The 11,128-nt window shown below is 42.9% G+C and overlaps 1 protein-coding gene and 1 long non-coding RNA gene across 2 annotated transcripts in view; one reads left to right on the top strand and one right to left on the bottom strand.

Moving 5' to 3' along the window:
• The window catches only part of hcfc1a (host cell factor C1a), a 14,096-nt gene extending 8,636 nt beyond the window's left edge, over positions 1 to 5,460 (top strand). Inside the window, 12 exon segments of the mRNA XM_020592819.1 lie at positions 139 to 994; positions 1,313 to 1,461; positions 1,618 to 1,702; positions 1,705 to 1,745; positions 1,858 to 2,065; positions 2,322 to 2,597; positions 2,689 to 2,795; positions 2,897 to 3,031; positions 3,119 to 3,304; positions 3,442 to 3,739; positions 3,843 to 3,906; positions 4,014 to 5,460. Of these exon segments, the coding sequence (XP_020448475.1) occupies positions 139 to 994; positions 1,313 to 1,461; positions 1,618 to 1,702; positions 1,705 to 1,745; positions 1,858 to 2,065; positions 2,322 to 2,597; positions 2,689 to 2,795; positions 2,897 to 3,031; positions 3,119 to 3,304; positions 3,442 to 3,739; positions 3,843 to 3,906; positions 4,014 to 4,053 (2,445 nt within the window). The 3' untranslated portion in view covers positions 4,054 to 5,460.
• On the bottom strand, positions 4,370 to 8,739 carry LOC109956035 (uncharacterized). Its single transcript, XR_002274365.1, has 4 exons — positions 8,360 to 8,739; positions 8,031 to 8,220; positions 6,496 to 6,615; positions 4,370 to 6,395 (listed from the first exon to the last, which is right to left on the bottom strand). It is a non-coding gene; the product is annotated as an uncharacterized LOC109956035 (long non-coding RNA).
• Between the last annotated feature and the right edge of the window lie 2,389 nt (positions 8,740 to 11,128).

Below are 11,128 nucleotides of genomic sequence, written 5' to 3'. Positions count from 1 at the left end.
ATAAGCTTTTTATTACTACATTACAACCTATAAAAAGAAAAGACTACAAACTTCAGGGCTGCTAGAATAAAATGGTTAATTTTGGGTATGAAACGTGCTGTATAACTTAGATTACTGAAATTGCTGTTCTCTCTCCAGAACCAGCCCACCCAGGTAACTCTGATCACAACTCCCAGTGGAGTAGAAGCTCAGCCAGTGCAGGATTTACCAGTGTCCATCCTGGCTTCACCAACCTCTGAGCAGCCCAGTTCCACTGAGCCTGGACCTGCTGGAGAGGGCTCTGGGACTGTCACCCTGGTTTGCTCTAACCCACCCTGTGAGACCCATGAGACAGGAACCACCAACACAGCCACCACCTCTTCTGCAACAATCGGAGCAGCGCAGGTTTGCTCTAATCCGCCTTGCGAGACCCACGAAACCGGAACCACCAACACCACCACTACCTCCTCTGCTACAATTGGAGCAGGGCAGGTGTGCTCTAACCCACCCTGTGAGACCCACGAGACTGGGACAACTAACACAGCTACCACATCGTCTGCCAACATAGGAGGAGTCCAGCAGGTGTGTTCCAACCCACCGTGTGAGACCCATGTGACAGGCACCACCAACACAGCCACCCAGGCATCTTCTAACATGAACACAGGCCAGACAGGCACTGTGCAGAGTGTGCGCTCCCACCCGCCCTGCGAAACCCACGAGACAGAGACCACCAACACCCCATCCACTGCTACTTCCAGCATGGGCAGTGACCAGACCAGCACCGCAACAGGCCTAGTCCAGAGGGTGTGTTCCAACCTACGTTGTGAAACCCACGAGACTGGGACCACCAACACCCCATCCACTGCTACTTCCAACATGGGCAGTGACCAGACCAGCACCGCAACAGGCCTAGTCCAGAGGGTGTGTTCCAACCCACCTTGTGAAACACACGAGACTGGGACCACCAACACAGCCACCACTGCTACCTGCAGCATGGAGACAGGCGAAGGCACAGGTATATGTGTATCATCATATCTATAGCTCACTAGGATATACTTCTTGTTTTTCTGTTGTGAACAACCCACTAAACAACATGAAGTGATTGAACCTTGTGCTAGTTAATTGAAAATCTTTACCTTTATAATTATCCTTCATGTAGTGTCAGTTGTCTACGATCTCACTTTGTTCTTGCTCTTCTACTAACAGACAACACAGCAAAAGTACTTTGACATGCCGACTTGCCTAATGGTAGACACTTGTAATTGCATTCAAGAAATGAAATTGAATTGTTGATATGAAGTCAAACCTGAATTGTGTTGTTGCATTTCATCAGCAGCCCAGCAGACAGATGAGGGAGCAGAAGGTACCAGCAGTGCAGAAGTTGCTTCTTCTACTGCAGAAACTGGTCTGGTCACCACCACCCAGGGCAGGGCTGTCACTACTGTGACCCAGTCAAGACCAGCCCCTGGACCATCTGTACCGGTAAGAAGAGTGCACATTTACTGGCAGAGTTAGAAGATCACTGCTGATTAGGTAATGTCAGCAGATGTATCTTAAAACTGAATCTGATTCATCACAATAATGTTTGAGAGATAAGTTGTTTTCAAAATGTTTTTGCCTTTTGTTGTCTCTCGCCAGTCAATCTCATCAATCACAGAGGGTGTGAGTACTGCTTCCAGCTCCACGGAGGAACCAATGCAGACTGAAGAGGCAGCATCAGCAGAAGAGCAGAGGAGGGAGCCGCTGCTATGGAGACACAAGCAGAAGTAAATGGAGTATACAGTCACACAAAGCCAGTGCTGGTGCTATATTATGAACTTCTTAAGTATAAGTGCATTTTTTGCAGTCATTTGATGGAACTTCTCTGTGTTATTTCAGGGAGAGGCAGCAGCAGCAACAGCCCTTAACCTGCCCTCAGAGCTGATGTCTGAAGGTCAGGGGGCCACACTCATGGTGACAGGGTTGTCGGATGAGGAGCTGGCTGTGACTGCAGCAGCAGAGGCCGCTGCTCAGGCAGCTGCCACTGAAGAAGCCCAGGCCCTCGCTATCCAGGCTGTCCTCCAGGCAGCTCAGCAAGCTGTAATGAGTGAGTTGACTTATTTAGATTTTGAACAGTGGCATCGTGGAACAAGATCTGGCTGTAGTTAATGGTAGAGAAAGCAATGACTGCTGAAGAATGTGTCCTTTTTCTTTTAGCTTTTAACTACCCTATGGTTTTCAGCAGAACCACATGCTTTGCAACTACCGCAACCTCCACAATGGTTGTTGTTTCTCATGAAGCTGCTGTAGTCTTGGTATAAATGATTCACAAAGTTTTTTTTGTTTGTTTGTTTGTTTTACAGATGAAGGTGATTCTGCTGGAGAGAGCCAGCAAACCACCAACATCCCCATCATGCTAACTCAGCAGGAGCTTGCCGCACTGGTGCAGCAGCAGCAGCAGCTGCAGGAGGCTCAGGCTGCAGCCCAGCAGGCCACCGTGGACACAAGCTTGCCCACTGAGGGTCTTGCCCCTGCTGATAGCCTCAACGATCCCTCTGTCGAAAGCAACGGCCACAACGAGATGGCTGCCACAGTCACTAGTGCTGTAGCATCCCTGCTGCCACGTACCACTGCTGAGAGTAAGATTTTGTGCTTTTTTTTTTTTTTAGGAATTACTTGGGATGTGGTTTGGTACAGTATTGACTTTTTTATTGCTTCTTTCACTCACAGCACTTGCTCCATCAAGCACATTTGCACCCTCGGTATCGGTGGCAAGTCCAGCAAAGCTGCAAGCAGCAGCTGCTCTAGCAGAAGTCGCTAATGGCATTGAGGGAGAGGTGAGCCATTGTACTATTACTGAACATTTTGTTGGTTCAGGCAGGTCAAAGAGAGAGAATGAGTCTTTTTTTTTTTTACTGACTGTCTTTTCCCCATACAGAAGCAAGCCCCTCAGCCAGCCCCAGTGAAGCCTGTTGTCAAGAAAGAGAACCAGTGGTTTGATGTTGGAATTGTAAAAGTTACCAATATGGTTGTCACCCACTTCTATGTGCCAGCAGATGATTCTCAAGGAGATGTAAGTGTCTCTGTTGGCTCCTTTCATGTTTATGTGACTGTACATTAGAATTTCCCAGGCATCTCTAATCACTTTTTTGCTTGGTAGGATGACTCTGGCATTGTGCCCGACTATAGCCAGATGAAGAAGATGGAGCTGCAGCCTGGAACAGCTTATAAGTTCCGTGTTGCTGGAATCAATGCTTGTGGTCGTGGAGCTTTCTCAGAGATATCTGCTTTCAAGACCTGCCTACCAGGCTTCCCAGGGGCTCCTTGCGCCATCAAAATCAGCAAGGTAAATGCACCATTGAAGCATTTAACCTCATTTTGTTCTTTTGCTAGTCACTGGACATATAGGTGTTTAGAATATAACAATAATACCAGCTCTTCTAATGAGTTTTCAGGCACTTAGTATTTGTTGACTGTCCACAGAGCCCAGATGGAGCCCACCTGACCTGGGAGCCACCCTCGGTGACATCAGGGAAGATCATTGAGTACTCTGTGTACCTGGCCATCCAGAGCAACCAGACAACCGAAGCCAAGGCCTCCACTCCGGCCCAGCTAGCCTTCATGCGTGTGTATTGTGGACCCAACCCCTCTTGCTTGGTGCAGTCGAGCAGCCTCTCCAACGCCCACATCGACTTCACTACCAAGCCAGCCATCATCTTTCGCATTGCTGCCCGCAACGAGAAGGGCTATGGTCCAGCCACCCAAGTTCGATGGCTGCAAGGTGAGCACCGCAAATTGGCAAGGCCTAAATGTTAGTGAGGGAGCACTTTATTAATGAATAGAGGGATAGATTTAAAAAAAAAAAAATTTCTTTTGCTTTGTAGAATCTGGCAAAGATGCAGCATCTGCAAAACCAGCCCCCAAAAGACCAGGCACCTCTCCTGATACGTAAGTACCGTGTTCATGTTTTCATAACTGTGACACGGCTCTGCATTAACACGGCACTGGTAATACGACATGCAGTACTTATTTTGGTTTTGTGTATCCTCCTGCAGTAAGGCTACTGGTCCAAAGAAAGCGAGGACGGACCAGTGAGGTTGCCCAGAGACCCCTCCCAGTCTTTTGTCTTTTTTCCAATTGCTGTCCTTTTTTATCAGGAAGAGTGATCTTCACCCCTCTTCCACCTCCTCATCCTCATCCTAATCTCATCCTCCCACCCTCAAGTCTCAGATCAAGACGGCAATGGAGGCAGAACAGCCGTATGAAGCAGAGATGAAAGTCAATCTGAGAGGCATTTCTGTAGATAAAACTCTCCTTTCTCCTTTGTTCTTTTGGTCTTACTATTTTTAGAGCAACACAAACTTAGAAGCACATTCTTTTTCAGTCACATCCCCTTCCATCCTTTAACATCTTTTTTTTTTGGCTTGTTTCAGCAGTTGAGCAGTATAGAGAAGCATTTGCATTTTTCACAAACTGGGAGCCAGCCTGAGCGCAATGTTACCCTTTTTTGTGTGTGTGTCTTTATTTTGTGACTCCTGGGGGATGTAGAGAGAGACTACATGAAATGATGTACAGTGCTGGAAAAAGGCTGTGGAGGTATTAGTATAGATGAGAGGAAAAATCGGTATGGAAACAAATAAAGCACTTGTCCTCAAAAAAAAGAGAAAAAGAAAGAGGACATTTTTTCCCCTTTGATTTTTGCTCAAAATAAATTTGCTTCATCAAGAACCAAGTCTGTACAGTCATCGTACTGGACTCCGTCTCCTGGTAATATCATCACTGTGCGCTTTTACCCCAAGGTAAGGACTAGTGGCTGACGCTTTGAAGTGGACAAAGAGTGACAGAAGACAAGATTTGTAGAGAGTGAACGACAGACTTTGCTAGGACTGAGACTTGCAGCACACACAAAAAACTTGCAAAATCTTCCCAAAAAATTAGCAAGAAATGTCGCAGAAGATCTTTTGTGTAGTTTATTTTTGTATTTTTTAAGCTTTTGTCCCCTCCTGTGTGGATGTGTATGTTGTGTGCATTTTTAAAAGCATCACTTTTTTTAAACTGTTGTTCATCCCCATAGTTTGTGTTCATGGGAAGATGAGTGGCTGTGTTGAGGTTTCCACAATATTTTTAACAAGCTTCATTCAGTTGGCCATATGTTCTTGTTAAGATGGCAGTTAAAGAGAAGAGGCTTTTGTATTTGTTCCACTTAGAACAGCAGAGGTTAAAGGACTGAGGAACTTTGAAGTGGACCCAGGGAGAGTTTTTTACTTTGTTTACTATTCAATGCCTGTGTTGTTTTGTTTGCCATACATGGAATGCAGAAAATAACATCAGCTCATTTGATACCCCTCAATATCCTGATCAGTTGTCTTGCGCTTGTTATGCCCATGAATGTGGTGTCTCATCTATTCTTTAATTTTTAGAATGGCAAATATTAGTAGACCTATTTTCCCTATTCTATTGCTGTATGTGAACCCATTTAATAAATTTTAATTTTTCTTTCCACGGCTCTGTATTTGCGATTACAGATGGTGTGCGAGCTAACTGTGACCTGTAAAACCCATATGTCTTTGAATGAGGATGTCTTGGGAAGAAAGTTGACATAGCCGGAGTGTACTCACATGTAAATTAGTTCATTCATAGAGCAAAAATAAAACAAACAAAAAACATCTTGGCCTTTTATATAATTACCTGTAACAAACTTTTTACATGTTGGTCATCTCTTGATTGCCTTTTGTGTCTTTACTTATAAAAGAAAAATATATATATATAAATACATATAGTCTCCCTGATTGTTCTGATTTGCTTCTGTCAAGCTGATTCACTGTAGGAGTCTGAATCACTGCTAGGTTCATTTCAATACAGACTTGTACAGGGAGGAGGTTTCTGACTGGACATGGGTGTATATCTACTTTGTAAGGGCAGATTCAGTTGTGATGGTAACGGCCAGGAAGGAAGACTGGAACCAAGGTTTCCCCATGCCGCCTTTTCTCTGGCTCTCACCTTGGTTTCCATTTGTGGTTTCTCCTGTTTCTTTCTAGAAATGAAGTTTCTCTTCATATGCATTCATAATTTTGTGCGTGTCAGTGTGTCTGTTGAACAAAACTAGACATGCATGCAAAAGCAGTGTATTTTAGTAGTGATGCCTTAAGTTAGACCATAAGCTGAAGGTTCTCAAAAAAAAAAAAAAGACATTTAATGAGTTTGTTCCTCTCCATGTGGTATACAATTGTGTCCTTTCCTTCCACAGTACCTTTGCTGGGTCACTATTTTTGCACCCTCGTTAGATAGGTCATCATCAGCAGTGCCGAGGTCTCTGAACTTTCCCTCCCACGCTGGGACGAGTGCTGCTCTCAGCACTCACAGGTGTTGCAAGTTTCTCCCGGCTGTTTGCAGGTTATCTGGAAATGTCCTGTATTTTCCAATGTGTGTTTTTTGTACTGTAGGGAGTAATGTATCTTTTATCATCAAGAAAATAAACATGTTAAACATAGAGACTTTGTGTGTTTCTTCTCAGAGTCTGGCAGTGCAGTGAGTCACCTGCTGTAAGCCTGCACTGAGCCGTGCTCAAGAACTGCGTCTAGGTCATTTTTTGGCACTTCCTTCAAAGTAGTCAGCTCCTATTTCCTCACACCACTGCAGGGCCATCCTGCCAAACACCTGCAAGAAAAGACAACACTGTCAGTACAAGCATCAACCAGTAGAGACATGACAGCAAAGGGCATATTCTGTGGAATAAAGCGACCGCAAAATGATTTCAAGTCACAAATCTAGTCCTCCAATAAAATCAGAAACAATATGTGTTGTGAAAAGCCACAAGCTTCAGCCCTGGAAAATAACATCCACCCTTGGAACTAAGAAGCTTTTCCTTGTACATTTTCAATATATTATAAAATTCTATTTTCAGTTAAGTACATTTCAGTCAAGCTTTTGGAGCAGCAAGAACTACAGGCCACTGCTCTGCTAGTGAGTGGCACCATACTCAGGCCTGGTTGTTAGAGGCTGTGTGTCCTGGGCAGAGTAAAACAAGTGCTGCTGGATTAGTTGATATCATTTCAATTAAAAATGCTTATTACCTGGAAATCACATGTTGTGATGGGGGCTGCAACCAACATTTATTTTTTATATTGATTAATGAGCCAACTGTTTTCCCAATTAATCCATTAATGTTTTAGTCTTTAAAATATCATAATAAAGTTTTTTTAAATTACTAAACTCCAAGGTAACATCTTCAAAGGTCTCCAAAGATATCCAGTTCACAATGATGTGAAGCAGAAAAGCATCAGATCCTCACAATGGAGAAGCTGCAACCAGAGAATGATTCAAATGTTGTACTTTTAAAATGACTTTAGTTATTAATCAGTTAGCAGAATATTTGCTGGTTATGTTTATGTCAATCAACTAATCGATTAATAAGCTCTTTAAATTCCAGCCGTGTGAAATCTGTCTTCACAAGAAACCTCAAATCGCTCTTCAGGGGCGCTTCAGTCAACCGACTGTTCAGGATTTCTGTTTTGCTACAGACTTCTAATATTCATTACATCCTTCAAGCTCATTGTGTTAAACATATTTTACGCTTTCAAATTTGGAAGTACTGGGTCAAACATCTCCTGGATGTGCTGCAAAACAGCCTCATAATTTAAACAGCGACTCCACCTCCCTCTGACTTTTACTTCCAGACATCCTAACCTGTGTGACAGTCTCATAAACATTTTACACTATTATATTTTATGTGCATATACACTTTTATGTTTAGTGCCCAACAAGTGACATTAGTGTAGTCTATAAATTCTGGGCTTAGCTGCAGACCAGTTATTTCATGACTTGGCTGCATAGTCAAACAATGTCACATCATCACCCAGTCAGCGTCTGCACTGCTGATGTTGTCATGGCCAATGTTATAATTTGCCCACCACCACCAATTTATTCTCTCATTTCATTGTTCAGTAAGAAAATATGTTTCATCAGTGTGGATTTTAGTGGGGCATACTGATTAAAAAGGGTGTTTGATTGGCTTTTCCTGAAACCATAATGATTCATGCAAATAAACTCTTTATCAACTTTTTTTGGCTGACCTCTTGGTTGCTCAGGTCAGTCTTGTTGCCCAGTACAATAAAAGGGAAGTCCGCTGCATCCCGGAGCTCACTCTAGAACTCCTTCCTCCGCTCCTTCGGGGTCAAGAAACTGGGCCTGGATGTGACATCAAACACCATCATGCAGCAGTGGGGTCCCCAGAGACTGGAACCTCTCTGTATCTGCTGTGTCCTGGACACACAGGGAAACATGGTGCTAAGGATTCAAGGCTCCATCAACTCTGTAGCCCAGACTAGATGTGGGTATGGGAGCATGCTCCTACAGGTGGCCTGTGTGCCCCTGTGGCTGGACAGGTGGACAAATGAGTTACCTGCAAGGTGACTGTGCCCCCATCTATGATGACAATATTAGAGAGGAAGTCCGTCCCTATCGTGGCCCGGGACATGCTGGTGAAGCGGTGATTCACAACCCGAGTAAACACAAGCACAGCAGGTACAAGATAAAGGCACAACACACTCAAATCTCTCTCCGCTTAAATCTGTCTTGACAATTCTCCCTCTGTCTCACAGCGCCGCTAAATACAAAACGTTTACTTCTAATACTGTCCTTTCGGATTTACACCTCAGTTTTACAGTACACTAGGCTCAGTGAAAGTGTTTCATAAACTTAAGGAAGACACTCGGAGCTTCCTATGACGATTATTTTCAGGGTAACGGCACCTTTTCCTTCGCCCCTGCTCAGGTGGCCTCAGGTTTGTTCCCACCGCAGTGTCTCCGCTGCTGCCTTCAAGGGCGCCTCGTTAGTTTGATGCGTTTGTATCAGTTACAGTAATTTTTAATTAATAATAGCGGTAAATATTCAGCTGTTCATAGGCTAAAATTAATGTACAAATAAGAAGTATTCTCTCTACTGAGAGCAATAAAGGGACACCTCATTTTTCCGTTGGTCTACAGGTAGTACAATTTAAACAGCACGTCTAAAATATTAGAATAAGCCAAATACCTAAATACATGTGATTGATTAAACATTTTGTAAACTCATATGGTTCCCCAAATTCCCAGTTACCACTGAGCATGGCCTCGGGGTTTTCAAAAAAAGTACGGACACCGTAACATTTTGATGGCGTATGCTTTTAAAGCATCATATGTGAGACGCAGCTAAGATCAGAGGTCAAAGTTGAATTAGACCGGAAACTATTTTATAAAATCATAGAGTATAAAATTGTGCATTTAGAATAAATACGTAAATAAATAGAATAAACACTCCCCATATTTTCAAAAGTGAAGTTAAAAAGCTGTAGCCTACTTGACTTGTTTTGTTCCTTCGGATTTAAAATCAAAACCTTATTTAATATGTGATATGCTACTGAGAAGAAATGTACTGTAAGTACTTTCTAAATGTACCACTAGAGGGCAGTATAGGCCCCAGGAGAGTCACTTTTCTTCTAAGATTTCCTTTCTGATGTAGCTGTCAGGTGCTGTTATCTGCAATATGCCTGGTGATTTACTATATTGCACAATCTGGTTTTTCAACTGAACCTGAAGCTGTGTTATTTAAGGATACTCAGTATTAAATTAAATGCACAGAACATCCACCACACAAACTAGAAAACACAGCACCTACTTACCTTTCTTACAATTGTGTTATCTTTCCGTCAAAATCAGAGAAGTAATGGGTTGAAATTAATTTCCTTTAAAATAAAAATATATTGGACATAGTTTCAAATCTTTAGTATGATAATACGCAAACATCTATTTGAGAATTCTGTACTGAAACGGCAGGTTACTGTGCTCTATACAAACAAATCCTGTATATGCAGTCAGTTCAAATACTCATCCTGCAGCCAAACATTGATAGAACCAACAGAAATGGGTTTAATTATTTATATCTTTATCAATTATAATGGGAATACCAAAGGTTTCAAATATGCTAAATGTGACTACTATATTTTGGTTAAAATGGGGATAAAACCATGTATCTACAATATTTCCATTTGATATAATACAGAGACTCTTGTGTTTAAATGTTTTACTCAGTGTAAATAACCTACAACTGTAACGAAGAGCTAAGACTAATTCAGAACTGTTAGATAAAATGGAATAACATGATTTTAACAACACTTCTTATAATATAATACCCAAGTCATAAAATATAATGTGGATGAAAAAAATAGAGAAAAATATGAAGAACGGTCAATAAAACACTTGAGTGCAACAAGAAATTAAAAGAGGCAGCTGCACTAAAGTAAAAATGCTTATAATAAACAAATTATGGAAGTCAAAAGAAGGAGAGTAAAGCAACTAGAACTGCATACACTGAAGGGTTTGTATATGTGTCCTGAGGAGAGTGTCAGAGGTGCTGCAGAAAACTGAGATTACACAAAATCAGTAATATAAAAAGCTACAATATCACAGTGAGTGGCCCTAAACTGCTGAGCTTTGGCCACTCAACCAGCTTCATTAGTCATTACACAAACACCGCTATCACACTATATTATGTGCTGATCATCCAATAAAATCACAAGTATTCTTTGCTGACTTGAAAAATGTAACTGCTGAGAAAAGGGAGTAAAGTTAAAGATTTCTGGAGTGTGTGTGTGTGTGTGTGAGAGAGAGAGAGAGAGAGAGAGAAAGAAAGCGAGAGACAGACAGACAGAGAGAGAGAGAGCTCTCATGGGCATGTCACTGCAGCCCTGCATGGCAGAGATAAGACTACCGCCTACCCAGAAGCCTGTTTCTTGGGAATTAGAAAGCTGTCCCCAAAGTCCACTGGTGACACACAACACCATCCATCACTTAGCTACAGTGCCCACATAACCTCCCAACTGTCCAACAAGACGTTCCAGTGTCCGATCAAGTTGCTTCTGTCAACAGAGCCGGCGTATCGTGTGTGTGTGTGTGTGTGTGTGTGTGTGTGTGTCTATACGTGTTCACACAGGCTTATGGGAGTTACATGGCATGACCACGGACATGCTGCAACGTCCTGTAGGTCTGGGTACGTCTGTGCTGCTCTCTGACAGCGAGTGGCGGGCCTGTAATTCCTGGCCTCCTCCTTGCATCTTGATAACCTCTTATCAGGGCAGAGCAGCCCGCTCACACAGCAGCAGCAGCCCCATCCCTGCCCAGCTGTCCATGGTCAA

Source organism: Monopterus albus, unplaced genomic scaffold (genome assembly GCF_001952655.1).
Source record: "Monopterus albus unplaced genomic scaffold, M_albus_1.0 scaffold18.1, whole genome shotgun sequence".
NCBI classification, from domain to species: domain Eukaryota; kingdom Metazoa; phylum Chordata; class Actinopteri; order Synbranchiformes; family Synbranchidae; genus Monopterus; species Monopterus albus.
The sequence above is the reverse complement of the archived record's forward strand: the minus strand, read 5'-3'. Positions and strand labels throughout refer to the sequence as shown.